The 15,020-nt window shown below is 36.2% G+C and overlaps 2 protein-coding genes and 1 long non-coding RNA gene across 5 annotated transcripts; 2 read left to right on the top strand and 1 right to left on the bottom strand.

Moving 5' to 3' along the window:
- Window positions 1-87: 87 nt before the first annotated feature.
- On the top strand, window positions 88-10,355 carry LOC105683541 (uridine phosphorylase 1). Of its 3 annotated transcripts, none has more exons than XM_012396210.3 (6): window positions 88-302; window positions 6,950-7,073; window positions 7,159-7,320; window positions 7,563-7,748; window positions 7,835-8,170; window positions 8,707-10,355. In XM_012396210.3, exons 1-6 carry the CDS (start codon window positions 271-273, stop codon window positions 8,887-8,889), a joined length of 1,023 nt encoding a protein of 340 aa, XP_012251633.2. In that variant the 5' UTR covers window positions 88-270; the 3' UTR covers window positions 8,890-10,355. The 3 variants fall into 3 exon arrangements, with proteins under 3 accessions (XP_012251633.2, XP_012251632.2, XP_048512639.1); XM_012396209.3 differs by lacking the exon at window positions 88-302 and adding an exon at window positions 5,625-6,330; XM_048656682.1 differs by lacking the exon at window positions 88-302 and adding an exon at window positions 5,628-6,209.
- On the bottom strand, window positions 4,862-6,767 carry LOC110116842. Its single transcript, XR_002305514.2, has 2 exons — window positions 6,374-6,767; window positions 4,862-5,194 (listed from the first exon to the last, which is right to left on the bottom strand). It is a non-coding gene; the product is annotated as an uncharacterized LOC110116842 (long non-coding RNA).
- A 1,742-nt stretch (window positions 10,356-12,097) lies between the features above and the next one.
- Window positions 12,098-14,945, top strand: LOC105683528 (protein Peter pan). Its single transcript, XM_012396179.3, has 6 exons — window positions 12,098-12,258; window positions 12,483-12,763; window positions 12,993-13,203; window positions 13,305-13,631; window positions 13,713-14,049; window positions 14,142-14,945. Exons 1-6 carry the CDS (start codon window positions 12,241-12,243, stop codon window positions 14,480-14,482), a joined length of 1,515 nt encoding a protein of 504 aa, XP_012251602.1. The 5' UTR covers window positions 12,098-12,240; the 3' UTR covers window positions 14,483-14,945.
- The last annotated feature ends 75 nt before the right edge of the window (window positions 14,946-15,020 follow it).

The following is a 15,020-nucleotide window of genomic DNA, read 5'->3' as shown; positions in this document are numbered from 1 at the left end:
TGTGTTTAGCGAACAAAATGGCATCGTGCAGCGCTCCCAACGGTCTTCTCGTCTAGTAAACTCACATCGATGAGCCAGAGGAGTTGCAGAGGCTAAGAGAATAGCTAAACGTATCAAGTTGAATTTGTAAAATATTCATTTCTCTTTGAAAAACTGCTGGGCAATGACGACACCCCTTTACTGAAATAAAAAAAAATTAGTGTTCGTTGTTTCGTGATACTCAAAATTCGATAAATTAAACTTACCGGAAATTATAATCAATCCGTTGAGATGTCTCTACTCCTAGAAGAAGAACATGACGAGTGAGTAGATTATATTTTTTTATAATCAAAGCTTATCGCGAGAACGCAGTTCTATTTACGAAGTTCTCATATCTCTGCTGATCACTACGATTTCATTCTTCAATTTTCTAATGCTTGGAATTTGTATTCCATTCACTGAGCGTTGAAATCCTTAAAAACCGGAAATAGGATCCGCATATCCTTATCGAACGCGGTTGGTTTGTTTTGCGCTATTTTGTTACCCTGAATCAAGAAGAAATACTGATAATTCATTAGAAATAACAGGGCTGCTCTGAAATATGATTCTTCCCAAGTTCGCTATTCATAGATTCATCTATTTTTCGTTATTGAATATCGTGACATAAGAATCACAAATTTTCCGATATTTTCTTCATCGTACATTTGTAAATTGCGGAGCAATGATTCATCCTGAGGAAAACCAATCGCAACGAACTACTCAAGGAAAATAATGTTACTCGACTTGTTATTGGTCGATTTGACACGCGTTCTCTTTTACCATCCAAACGATCCAATCATCGATCGGTATTTGAATCCAACATTCTAATATAATACCGCTCGATGCGCAGAAATCGAATTTCGATCATGTACAATATTCTCGTACTGGTTACGAAATTAAATGCACTTCATACACTTTTCCATGGAATCCAGGATTATTAAATGACATAATAATTAGGTAGCACGTGTCACACGCCCAGATTGATATTAATTGACGATCCATAAGCTATAAACATACGCCGTAGGATCGCTACTGTTTGTTTAACAAAGGATAAGGTATTATCACCGTAAAAATCGGTCGATGTGTTTTTTACGGCTTCAACTTTCAGTGCCGATGAGATAAAGAAAAAAGAGGGGATAGTGGTGTCGAGTTTATGGACTGAAGAAAATCATGGGCGTTTTGTTTTTGGTCCCTGTATTCTGAGATTCATAATTATCGCTCGTGAATATTATCTATACTTTTCAAAGGAAGTCGGTTTGCCTACAAAGGTAACTATCGAGGGGTTGTTACAAGTTAGGCGCTCCCGAGAAACGGGATAACGTCATTCGATATATTGAACCGTGAATTCTATACGTAGGTGAACAACCAGTTCCCGACAGTCGAGGAGAAGCAACAATCGCCAATCGATAAAAACTACCATACATGATACCTAAACTCATGACATCCCACACGTTATGTCCATGTCCCACGTCATATTTCTCTATTTATTGTTTCAATTTTTTTACTCTCACAAACATTCCAATAAAAATTAAACTTTGGCGTTAACAAATACGTACAGTGTTCGTTACGTAACGTCTGTTATCGTCGATAGAAATGTTTAGAAACAGCCATCCGCATTAGTTTCAACTTGAACTCGGATGACTCTTTGAACTCGGTATACTCAAAAGTCTGGCGCACATAGTTTAAGATTTTTATTTGCTTACTTTCAATTGGTTGGTAAACGAAAAAAGACGATGTTAGATACGAAAAAAATGTTTGCATGCACGATGTGAACCGCGGTCAAGTCTACTTGAATAATTACAAATCAAGTCTACTTGAATAATTACAAATCTGGCGTAGCGGAGCGAGTCAAAAGCTGCCGAATATTTGCACCGCTGGGAAGTCTTGCCATTTGATTGTAATACGGTTGGAAAAATTCAAAGATAGTAATTGCCATTCTATGAGGTCATGGGTCGTGGAATTCGATAAATTCTATCGGACAGTCGATCAAGTAAAACAGCAGCTGGAATTTACGTGTCTCAAGTTTGGATCCACTTCGGAATCTAGATATCGTTTTCAAATTTTGAACTACGAAGTCGTAAACCTCGATAGAATTGGAGGAGAAAATCAATCGCTCGTTATATAATTTGAAATTTAAGAGAGTCTATTTATAGTTTACATGAAGTTCGCGTACAATTAATATTAGATTATAGCTACTACCTCTACCCGTGCAAAAATTCCGAACTGCACTTCACCAACTTTGCATAACTTCCTGTTATGTGCACAGTGAGGAATACTTGATGAGCAAATATTTCTGCATGCGTGTAGAACGAAAGGGAAATCACATCATACCTAAAAACAGGAATTACAAACGGAACAGAAATTTACATCGCAGATAGAACATAAACAAGCTCGTTTTCGTTATTTAATCAACTCTCCTATGTACCCCCATTACAATTTTCGAGATAATATTGGTATAACAAGTGGATCGTTACTCTTGCAAGTGGTTGGATGTTGTTCATCTTCCGTATTCGTATCGCGAGATCACTGAGATATCTTCGAATCCGGGCAAAGTTGTGTTTCTCAAACGGCACGTTGTTCAAGTTCCGTCACAAACAGAACCCATCGGGGGTACCACACCCTCCAGTTCACACGCTCGGGGTGCCTTGTCGCCTTTACCTCGTCGCCATGGCAACGGCAATCAACCCTCCACAGGGTATAGGAAAAATCAAGGGCAAGAGGAGCTGGTGGAAAGAAAAAATATATAGGCTGTCCAGAGACCCTGCAAGGGAATCCTAACAAGTGGGACAGCGAACCAGGTGGCTCGTCTTCGACCAAAAAAAGGAAGACGAAAATTTAGGGGTTCTCTGTTTTGAACACCAACATCGTTCGCGATTAAGTGGATAAGTTTCTGGAGGGGTTGTCTGTTCCCTGCTTATTCGTTTATTCTTTTAATTTATTCACTCGCTTTGGTATTTATTAATTTTTTTATTTCATTGTGATTTGCGAATGTTACCATAGAGCGTAAAGATATGTAGTTCAAACTCACGTTCATCAGATTTCCAGTTATAATCTGCACGTTTTATGCCGACGTCTGCGTCAGCTATAGATTTTCGATACGTGATAAAAAAAGATATGATTACGGATTGTTTAAATAAATAACGTGCACGGGATGTCGTGTACGTGTATATTGTATTACGGTGAAAAGAGAAAAATCAATTTCAAATAATGCCATGCACGAGTTGTTTGACTTTTATCATTTTTGTCATTTGCCCATGGGCAGCAAATATTTGAGTGAATTATTGGAATTTTTAGAGCGGAAAATGTATAATGGAGCGAATGAACAGGATGTGGTTTTTAATCAAAGTATACAACTAGATCTCACGGTGACTGGTTATCGCGTATGATAATTACCCGATAAAATTCTCAAATTCATCAGAGATATAATACCCCATTAAAAAGGAGACTACATTTTTCCAGAAGTCAGCATTGTTATTGATCTTTCGAACGGGTTGATTTTTTTGAAATGTCAACCTTTGATTTTTCGATTATTATATCAGCGGACCAAAATCCGCCCAACGGAACCCGATTTCATGAATTTATTAATAGTGAAAATTATTCATGACTCGTAAAAGTTTGTTCAGTGATAGGAAATCCGACGCTGATGAGACGGATTAATTCCCCATCTCGAGCCTTGCGGTATTCATCCGATGAATCCCCTTTTCTTCTTTTCATAAAAGTTTTCAACATGATTCGTTTGTTCATTGGTTCTCAGTGGATTCTGACGCAGAGCTTGCGAAATCGATCCAACTACATTCTGCAGTTTGCGGCGTATAAGTGCGACCCGTGTTGGGTAATATAAATACAAAAGCACACAGAACTTTGCAGAGGTTTAAAATAAAGCATTGTCAGAATCGCATATCCTCCGCAGCGGATCCCCATGCATGCGCGTTCGATTTTATTTTTCCCTTTTTACTCAACATTCGTGTCGTTAAATATTGAAAGCTTCAGATGGTCGATGGTTGGCTCATCGCTTTTTCAAAGCGCTACCGGCTAATCGGGAAGTAAGCTCTTTAACTTTTTACGTACTATGGAATAACGACTAAATCGATATTTTCCAGCCGTGCATCAATTTATTCTCCTGAAATTTCGTTTCCAGAATTTTTTTTTTCTTCCTTTCGCATAACCCCGGAACATTAGTCGACCATTTTTTCGCCGGCTGATTCATTCTATATCGTGGAATGTTTAGGTACGTTTATATTAATATTTTAATTACCGCAATTTCAACGATAACACGATTGCATAATACGTTCTCCACTTGGGCCAAATAGTAGGAGTGATGGAAGAGGCTCATCTTTGAAGCGACCAATCATCGTGATACTATGACGTAAAATCTACTTCAAAAATAGCAATTTTTTAATCATGACACCCGCTGAGTTATCCGTATAATTGAATACTTTGCAAGTATAAAAACGTATTTAATGAAGATTTTATAATCTGTGCAAGTGCGACGTTATCAAAAATATTTTTTCTTTTCGAAACATAAGAAGATAATGATAAATAAAAATATTTCAATTGAAAAGTATATAAATCTTTGAATATAATAATTATAAAAGCCATTCTGATACTCACAATGCAAGTCTTATCTCCTGATTTAGAACCTGCTTCCTTTTTTCTCTTTTCTCTTTTATGCAATCATTGTGGAGAATTATATAACAGATGATCGTATATTATCCAGACCGCATGGCCTTGGCTTTGACCAATTATGTATTCTATTTATTTTTCCTGTATAAAATAATAATAAAAAAGTAATATCTACTAATCAGGATTTCCATTATTACTGAGGATAAATCTGAAGTACCTACCCAGTTACGTGCACGTCACCGTTGGTACAATTTTAATACGAAAAAAAAACTAATCCGGAAAATTCAGCCACACCTTCAATAGGCAAATAACATCATACTGCTTATCTTCATTGCACAGGGCGTATATTCGTTGAAAAACGAATAGAAAAAAACTAGAATATGCGAAATCTATTGCGATACATATATGAATAGCATTTTTCAAAGAACGAATTTCTTGCCAGTGTTCAGAATGTGGAACGAATTCAATGGAGACCTCCAGGTATGGACCCTACCGGTTTACCGTGGACTTTTTTTGAAGGGGTGGTATAAAATTTCGAGACCCCGAACCAGAACTGTTTGGAAAAAAAAAAATTCTACTAGGTACTCCTCAGAAATAGATCGTATGCGAATTATATATTGTGCATGCCAGTAGGCAGACAATTGATATTTTTAGACAGTTCGCTATCGCGAGAGTCGCGGTGCAAATGTACTCCGCAAATTCTCCCTGCGCACTAATTATTCATCGTTCAATCATAGATATATTGATTAATTATTCATCAGAATAAATCAACGGAACGAAACTGGCCTTCTGTTAGATATTGGTCTTAACGAGTTTGAAAATAAAATAGTGTTAATAACTGTAAAAATAATGATAAAATCGTACAAACCGAATATTGATTTTCTTATCTGAAATTATACAACGTTGAAGAGGCGGATATAAAAAAACCTAATCGGCGTTAATCAGGTGTGAAAAGCTCATATTCCGATCGAAAAAAAGGAGTGTCATTACCTGATACAGTTCGTCGAATTACATAAAACCAAAAAATTGTCAAGTGAATTTTTTGCGGTGGAATTCAATGGGTATTTCTCGTTTGAATATTCATCTTTAGCCGAAAAACCGATCCGAATGAAATAACAGGAGAACAGGAGAACAGGGGAATATTTTCGACGATTGACGGTGAAAATGGAGGGGCAAACTTCGCGCTCGCCATTGGGCATAGTTGTACCTACTATAATGAAACCTTGTGTACTTCAAGAGTATGTCTTATGCGGATGCATTAGTGTCCGTGCGTATGTACAACACTGCAGTCGCTGGTCTGTTGCGAGAAGGTCCAGATCAGATTCTATCGCGTTCAGCGAAGCTGTACCCCGAGCTGTACACAATTTTAAGACGCGAGATCGCGAGTTCGGAGGCTTTGATTTTATCGGGTTTTTAATAATAAAAATTCCAACTAGTATAAGTCGCTATCGAACTAGTACGATCGTACATCGGTTCGCAAAATATTTTCGTCTAGAATTAAATGAATAAAAATAATAAAATGCCCATTTGCACCTGTAAAAACAACGGATACGTCGTGGAAAGTGAAGGTGATGGATTGCGTTATCATAAATGCGAGACAAAACATGCACCTAACGAAACATCTGTAAAACACGAATCGACAAACACATCAGGATCAAACGGGGAAAATAAAGATTTAGAAACTATGAGGTATCAATTATTAATCAAATATATAAATTTTCAAATTTCTTACGCAATATTTGATCGCAGTTATGATACAGACGTCAACCGCAATCGAACACATGATTTTTTTTTTTTGCTACTCTGCGGATCGACCTAACGGTACAGGAGCACATGTTCTCTGGGTCATGCGCGAAAAAATTTTCCGCAATTATCGTTCATGAAAATTGTTAGCATTGTGTAGGTGTTGGGAAATTCTTTGTGACGATTTTTTTAATGTCAAACTAAAATAATGTACGATAACTGCAGGTCAAGGGAAACTTATTGGCGTTAAATTTTTCTTTTCGTTTCATTGAACCAGAAGCTAGTTGAGTTATGACACTGAATTCAGTTGGCCGGCTAATCAATAACTCGCAAAACGTACAGTACAATTTTAAGATAGGTATAGTTGGATACGTAATACGTTCGATAAGCACATGCAAACTTTACGACTGACAATATGATATAGGATACGGAGAAAGGCTCGACGCGCATATCGTATACATATTTGCCTGCATTTTACTCTATTCAAGGCTGTCAAGCGATGTGGAAAATATCGTAAGGAAAGGAATTTTTAATCATTCAACTGAAGTATGATTTTTTTCTCCAGATATCCCGATGGCTCGGTCAGACTTCGTAATCCGAACATTGAGCTCATGGACCAGGACATTTTGTATCATCTTGCCCTCGGCAGTGAATCACACGATCTCGTTGAGATGTTCGGCGATGTTAAGGTGAAAATTCACCTCGATTGTCTTCAATCTTTTTGTCGCTCCATTTCAAACAGACATCCACCGATATGTTCTTCCACTTTTCCAGTTTGTATGCTTGAGTGGCACGCCCAAGAGAGTGGAACAATTTGCAAACTACATTATGCAAGAAATTGGTCACAAACTTCCCTGCGGTACAACGTTGCTCGACATCAGTCAGTTCTCCTATCGTTATTCCATGTACAAAGTTGGCCCTGTGCTTTCCATAAGCGTGAGTATTGCGGCTTAACTATAAACACAAGCTGAACAATGTTTTTTTTTATATCTAATAGAATTGATCAGAACTAATGCCTGCGGATTAACGCTTGAGGGGTTTGAAAGCTCCGTCGGAGCATTAAAGTTTTCGGACGAATTTCAGTTCGCTTGATTCTGCTGAAACAGTTCGCTTTTTATCAACCCGTTTCGATGATTTGCCACTGAACTAAGTTGTAAGTTATTCAATTCTCGATACAGCATGGAATGGGCATTCCCTCAGTTGGAATTTTGCTTCACGAGGTCATTAAACTGATGTACCACGCCAAGGTCAAGGATCCAATATTCTTCAGGATCGGAACATGCGGTGGTATCGGGCTGGAAGGCGGTACCGTCGTCATATCCGAAGAAGCGGTAGACGGCCTTATGAGACCATTTTTAGAACTTGTAAGCGTAAAGCTCCCTTTCGTGGATCCGTTAACTTTTACGATCGTTATGGCTGAAGGGATGATTTTTAACCATATTCATTTTAGCCAGTTTTGGGTAGAATGGTACACCGACCGGCGAGGCTGGACAAGCATTTAATACGCGAATTGCAAGCGTTTGCTAAACCCGATCAAGACCCGTACGACACGGTGGTCGGAAAAACGATGTGTACCTACGATTTTTACGAGGGACAAGGACGCCTGGATGGCGCATTTTGTGATTTCACGGAAAATGAAAAAATGGATTATCTTAATAAAGTGCACAAGGCGGGAGTCGTGAATATTGAAATGGAAAGTTTATCTTTTGCGGCTCTAACGCATCATGCTGGAATAAAATCGGCCGTCGTCTGCGTAACTCTTCTTGACCGTCTCAAGGGCGATCAGGTATGTTATGTTAAAAAATATTTTAACGTCAATTCGGACGTTGTTGTCTAAAGAAGATTTCTTTTCTCTGATAATCAGTGGAAACGTCACATTCAAAAACTCGCAATAGTATATAAGATAACACGTTCGTGTCAAAAACAAACGCGTGGAAAACAGAAATTACGTACCATTATTTCAATGCTTTGACGTTCGCCGATCGAAAATTGCGTACTCGTATACATAGTTAGATAATCTCATCGTTGGCAGCCTACGAAATTTAATAAAAGTCGCCAGTGCGGTGATCGGGAGATAAACTTTGAACCCCTCATAAATTTATTATAAAACAAATCAAGAAACATCAGTACGATCCGGTTCTGATGCGTCAATTTCAATAATTCAATCGAACCGAACTCAACTCGGCTGACTTGCAAGGAATATTAGTCAGGGGTGGACTTACCGATATTGACGCGGCATAAAATATAAATAAGCTCCATTATATTTCTCGTCTGCATCAGTAATTACTTACTCGACATAAAATTGAACAATTTCTTGCCCAGGTACTGGCGCCGAAGGAAGTATTGGACGAATGGCAAATGCGTCCACAAAAATTAATATCTCGATACATTACAAGATATCTACAACGCAAGGGTCGCCTTTCCGTTGAAGGTCATGGATCAATGTGCGTGAAAAGCCCCCGCCGTTTCAAACTCGTACAACAAGAATCCGAGACTTACGATTAAAATAAGTAGTGCTTCCCTTGAACTTAATTAATTATTATTTTTTGTTCACCTGCAGTGAACTAATACTGTATCGTAATGCAAATACTTCAATGTACAGAAAACTATCATATTTGAGCCCTGGTAGTGCAACCCACGAAAAATATTATGGCTGGACCAATAACATGATGTGGCTAAAATTTTGCTATTAATTTTTTACTCATGCACTTAAGTTTTTTCTTCTTTGTTTTTCATGACAATTATCGACACAATCATGGGTATGATAATGTGTATGCGCATGTTACGGTGCACCACACTCGATTTTCGAATCATTTATACATCATATGACTCTTGGAATTTATCATGTTTATTTGTAATCGAAACGGGATATCCAACGAATGTATTGTAACGCGTGGCGCAGAGAAGAAAAATTGTATTAGGTTTGTTTTACTGTTATTTTTTATTTATTCGTTTTTTACTCTTTCTTGCCTCATATCATAATTTATACGGTAATTAATTTTAACAGCAAAGAGAAAATACTAATACGGTATTACATCGTATCTTTAGACAAATACAGGTAATGTAAAAGACTTAATAATGTTGTTCGTATTATTATCGTTAGTATCGTCATTATCATTATTAATTATAACAAGAAACAGAGACATGTTTTGATGAAAACTAAATTTGTTCCTTTTATGACAGATGTACAATACACCTATTTACTTAAAAATCTCATGGGTTGCTCTATGAAGGATTAAACTAGAACAGCGAAATAGTAAATTGACGCTTGCGCCGAAAACATTTTAGGTATTTACACACAAGGATTCACAGCTGTACTGGATTCTGAAGTGAAAATAATCACATCCACCTGTGAAATAATCGTTTATTGTCTGTTAATAAATTAATAATTTCTTTTCGATCTTTACATGGAAAATTTCGTGGAAGAATTGGAACTTCAATTTCACCAAATATCAGAATTTCACAGCTATAGTTTATGAATTATAATTTTGAATTACTGAAAAAATTATACTTACGAAGTACAAAAGGTGTAAACTGGCACAAATTTCCAAATACCAAGACTACACATTCTGTCACTGTTATACGAGGGTGGGGTGCCAATTTTAAATTTACCATGTTTTCATTCGAATCATCATTTGGTTTTTGCTGCTCTTTTGGAGCTCGTTTCAAAAGATCACAAAAGGGGCCAAAATCAAAAGTGCCAATGCGATCAACAAAGATGCTAGCTCCATCGAAAGCTCAATCGTAAAATTTTGTTTCTTTGTGGTTGATTGAAGCACGTTCATTTTTTCAATCTCCACCCTTGTAATGTGTAGAATATCGAATAGTCGCACTTACTGAACTTTCGTCATATCAAAGTCCTTTTACATTCCATACGAATTAATCGCAGTATTCGTTAAATTGTTGGTGATGTATGCCGTTGGCAGCTACTTAGTTAATGGTGTTTCAATAAATAAATTTGGTGTCCTCTAGTTTTCCACAATTTTCAGCACAACAGCTCATAATGCGAAGTAGCAGAGCCGATAAAAGACAGTACCACCCCAATTCAAATGCAAACATTATTGGCTTCAATTTTAGCCTAGAGAAATATACCAGGACACTTAGATCGTTAGCTAATTCAGTAGAGATGATTAATACGTCAAAAGGTACCCACTGAGTGGGTAGGACATCATAAGAAGCGAAAAATTCTTTCATTAACATCGACTTGGATCGACTGACTGAGTTTGTCAAATCCACGTTCGAGTTGTTGCATAGAAAAGTGAGGGGTTGACAAGTTTGTATAATTCCATGTACATTTCAATGCGATAAAATTTTACTTTTCGAACGACCATTCAAATTATCAGCATTATGATGAATATTGAAAGACGTATCGACCCTGTCAAACTTCTGTGCAATAAATTTGAAAGAGGGAGGTCGACTGGATAACCGTTATATGCTGTCCATGCATGTATTAATAACTGCCTATAAGTGTAAGAAAATTCCGGCATTGATATTTTGAAATAGGTGGTATAAAAAAAAAAACAAAAACTAAAGTTATCAGCGAAAAATCCTCTTGAAAATTACAAATGAAGTCTAACAAAAGTAGTAAGATGCAAGCTTAAATCGTCAGCCTACGAGACCAACTTTTCACGGCTGTCATTAAATTTCTTTTGATTCTAGATCAGTCTATGGTGCATAAAATATATCGGTAATATGTATCGCTTTCTGTATATACCGTAATCATTTTATGTTAAATTTGCAACGATGGCGGAATTTATTGATATGTTAGTATTACGTTAATGTCGCAGCTCGTCTCTGTTGATCCTGAATCTTGTAAAGTGTTATAATTAAGTTTCTTTTATAAACAACGACATATCTGTGATGCATATTGTTAAATGTTACAACACATTAAAGTACCACACAAGTATTAAGGACTAATGTTAATTTTGAAGAACCCGTAAACTGTTGATGTTATAAAAATAATTGTATTGATATAATATATTACACGTAATATCAATTGTACCTCGTTCGTATGTAACTCTGTTATATTTCACTGTGTATTCACACATACCTAAATTGCATATACAAAAAATTACTATACGTTCGCAATACTAATTATACATAACAATATATACATTATAATTAAAATAGTTATTATAATTGTGCGGTTAACATATTACATGAAAATAATAACTACTTAATCTGTAAACCATTGCGCACGGTATATACTTATTAACATTTACAATTCGATAATTATTTATGATATCTCACGTACAGTTCTCAAAGTTCGTCTTGTTCTTTGAGCTCCTTTTCGCTCTGCAAGCACATCGTATTTTTCAAATAAAACAAAGATATCTTCTATAATATTATTATACATGTTAAACGAGGGCCTTTGGCGAGAAAAAGAATTGATTAGTCAAATAGGAAGTTGTAATTTTGAAAAGATTTAAAAATCTGATTTCGTTTCACGATTATGGCTTGCGAATATGGGAGAAATGTCCTGGTGAAATACAAGCTAAAATATGATGTTGGTATAATGGTTAAGAGTTGTTGTTGATTGTGTTATAATACAAAAGGACAATAAAGGGATCTACTTCAAAGAAATTAGTCAGATGGGTATATTAATCGCAATATCTTCTAATTTTTTAGAACCCAAAATCGAATGTTAGAGTGGCTGGTTCGTATTTGAATTCACGTGCGCAGCCCTCGAACTATAGAGGATCGAAGCTCGAAGTGTGCTTCTCTATCAGCCAATTTCAGTGTGTTGCTTGCCCACATGGTTTAAATTCCAATTCCAGAGAAATTGTGAGGTTACAAAGCAGCTTGCAAACCTCCAACACCTCGTTGCTAAAGTTTTATCTCAGAAATTTTTCAGCCATGGGGCGGTCTAAGAAAGTAAGTTGCTATTATCATACCTTTAAATTATCGTTGTTCTTTACCCATTATTGGGGTGAAACCAATCGATATTGACATTAATCCATAACCTTGTGATATATTTTGCTATTTTTTAATGTTCATAACAGTATCTTTATTCTGAAATATAACAAGCTTTGATGGGTGCATCTAAGGAGATGAATTGATTCCAAATGCTAACATGACTTCAATTTACTTATCAACAGGGGCGCTGTGTAAAGCGCAACAAACAGATTAATACCGAAGAATCTTCGGATTTAGTACAAGCTCCTCATTCTTTTGTTATACAACGTGGACTACCTGGTGGACATATTCTAGAGTTGACTAAGGATTTTCGAAGAGTCATGGAACCTTTTACAGCAGCATCTTTGAAAGCTCGCAGACGAAATACCATCAAAGATTTTGTATCTGTTGCTGGTGTTTTACATGTTTCACACCTGTGCATTTTTACAAGAACAGAACTTGGAATGTACCTCAAACTTTGTAGGTAATATTCTTTCTTCAGATTTATCCTCCCATTCATAATAGACGGATCATTATATCTTATTGTAATTTAATTTTACTCATCATCCAATGATCATCAGGCAGCTAAATATTTCTGAGAAATTCTAAGAACTTAAACGCTTTGATTTAATTTATATGCATTCACAAATGTGCGATGAATTCTGAAATCTGTTGATTCTGTCTGGGCTTCTTTGATGTGAATAATATTGCAGGATACCAAGAGGCCCAACATTGTCATTCAAAATAACAAGTTTCTCGTTAGCTAGAGACGTTGTTTCAACATTGAAGAAACAATTAGTGTTTGAGGAAGCCTTCAAGCACTCTCCACTGATTGTATTGAATAATTTTAGCGGGGAAGGAATGCAGATGAAACTGATGACCTCTATGTTTCAGAATATGTTTCCAACCATTAATCTTACCACTGTAAGCACATTGATAACAATATACATTTGTTCTATTTTTTTCTTGATATATATTTTTACAGGATCATAGCTGATGCTGCAATCTCATTGTGCTTTTTTCAGGTGAACCTTAGTACAATACGTCGTTGTGTTTGTCTTAATTACAATAGCACGACAAAATTAATTGACTTTAGGCATTACGCTATTAAAATGGTACCAGTTGGATTATCACGAGGAGTGAAAAAGTTGGTTCAGGCCAAAGTACCAAACCTATCAAAATGTGACGACATTTCAGAGTTCCTTACAAAACCTACATTCTCCGAAAGTGAAGCAGAAGAAGATCCTACTAGTCATGTTACACTACCACAGAAATTATCTTCTCGAGGAAATCACGAGAGTGGTACAAGCGCGATAAGGCTTGTAGAACTAGGACCTCGAATTACCATGCAGGTAAGAAAATAATCTTGATATCAATATAACTCTATCTGATGTACAAAATTTGCTCAATTTTTGTGATTTATATTCCGTCAGCTAATGAAAGTAGAAGATGGATTGTTGGATGGTGAGGTACTGTTCCATGAATTGGTACATAAAACAGAGGAGGAGAAACTTAAGATACAGAAGAGCCGTGAGGTGAAGAAAAAACTGAAAGAAAACCGGAAAAAGATACAGGAAGAAAATAAAATGAAAAAAGAAACGAAGAAAGAAGAAAATAAACAGAAAAGTCTCAAGGGCATGAAAAAACAAAAGTTAGAGAGCGATTTACTTATGCAAAAAGCCGCAAAAGAGTCATATGAAGGTAACGAAGTGGAAGACGATGACGATGCGCAGTATTATAGGGAAGAAGTTGGTCAAGAACCTGATAAAGGTGAGTCATTTAAGTATAGAAGAAAACTATGAAGGTATATGTATATTCTCTGCAAATTGAAAATATCAATCAATTATTCATGATTACCTCAGATCTATTTGAGGGAAGACCAAAAGCTGGCCAAAAGAGACACAATTCGAACCCAGGCAAATATGACACCAAGAAATTGAAGCTTGATAGGAATTTCAAAAATAACGATGACAAACATAACAAGTTCGGGAACAGAAACAACAAATTCAACAACAGAGATAATAAGTCTGGAAACAGAAACAACAAATTCGGCAACACAAATAAACAAGATGAAGGTAAGTATGGTCACAAGCAAAAAAATAAATTTGGTGTGCGAGATGGTGGTATGAGGCAAAGGGGAAATAAAACGTTCAATAAAGGAAGGGGGTCTGGGCGAAATAATAGCAGGACGAAAAGGAGGTGAAACTAGAACATGAACAAGACATGAATTGTAATGAAAATTTAATAAAATCATTTTTATAACTAAAATATACACAGTTGTTGCGAGTCTAGGATGTCTCCAGTTTACAGGCAATCAAATCTCAACCCTTCAGTGTGAAAAATTAAACGTAGTGAGGGGTTGGAGGTGTTTCGAAAACTTAAAATATATCGTTTTTACATAGCATTGAAGACAAAAAAAATTACGAAAATACAATGGCAACTTTATTTCTGGAATTGCTTAGGCTCGCAGATAATAATAAAGTAAGTTGCAGGCTAATATAATTATCACATGTATATGTAACGTAATCACGTCAATATACCAAGTTATTCTTGGATATATAACAATAACTTCTGATTTTTTTTTTTTGCCAAATAATCACTGCAACGAGTCTTTTTTGCTCATAGCAGTAGACATGTATATTAAATAAAATTGATAGTTAAACTTGGTTATATGTCGATATAAAATTGAATGGTTATCAGTTGATCAAACGTTACTTTGCTCTGCAGATGATACGTACAAA

This window comes from Athalia rosae, chromosome 6 (assembly GCF_917208135.1).
Source record: "Athalia rosae chromosome 6, iyAthRosa1.1, whole genome shotgun sequence".
In the NCBI taxonomy this organism is placed as follows: Eukaryota; Metazoa; Arthropoda; class Insecta; order Hymenoptera; family Athaliidae; genus Athalia; species Athalia rosae.
This window is presented reverse-complemented; position numbering and strand designations above follow the sequence as displayed.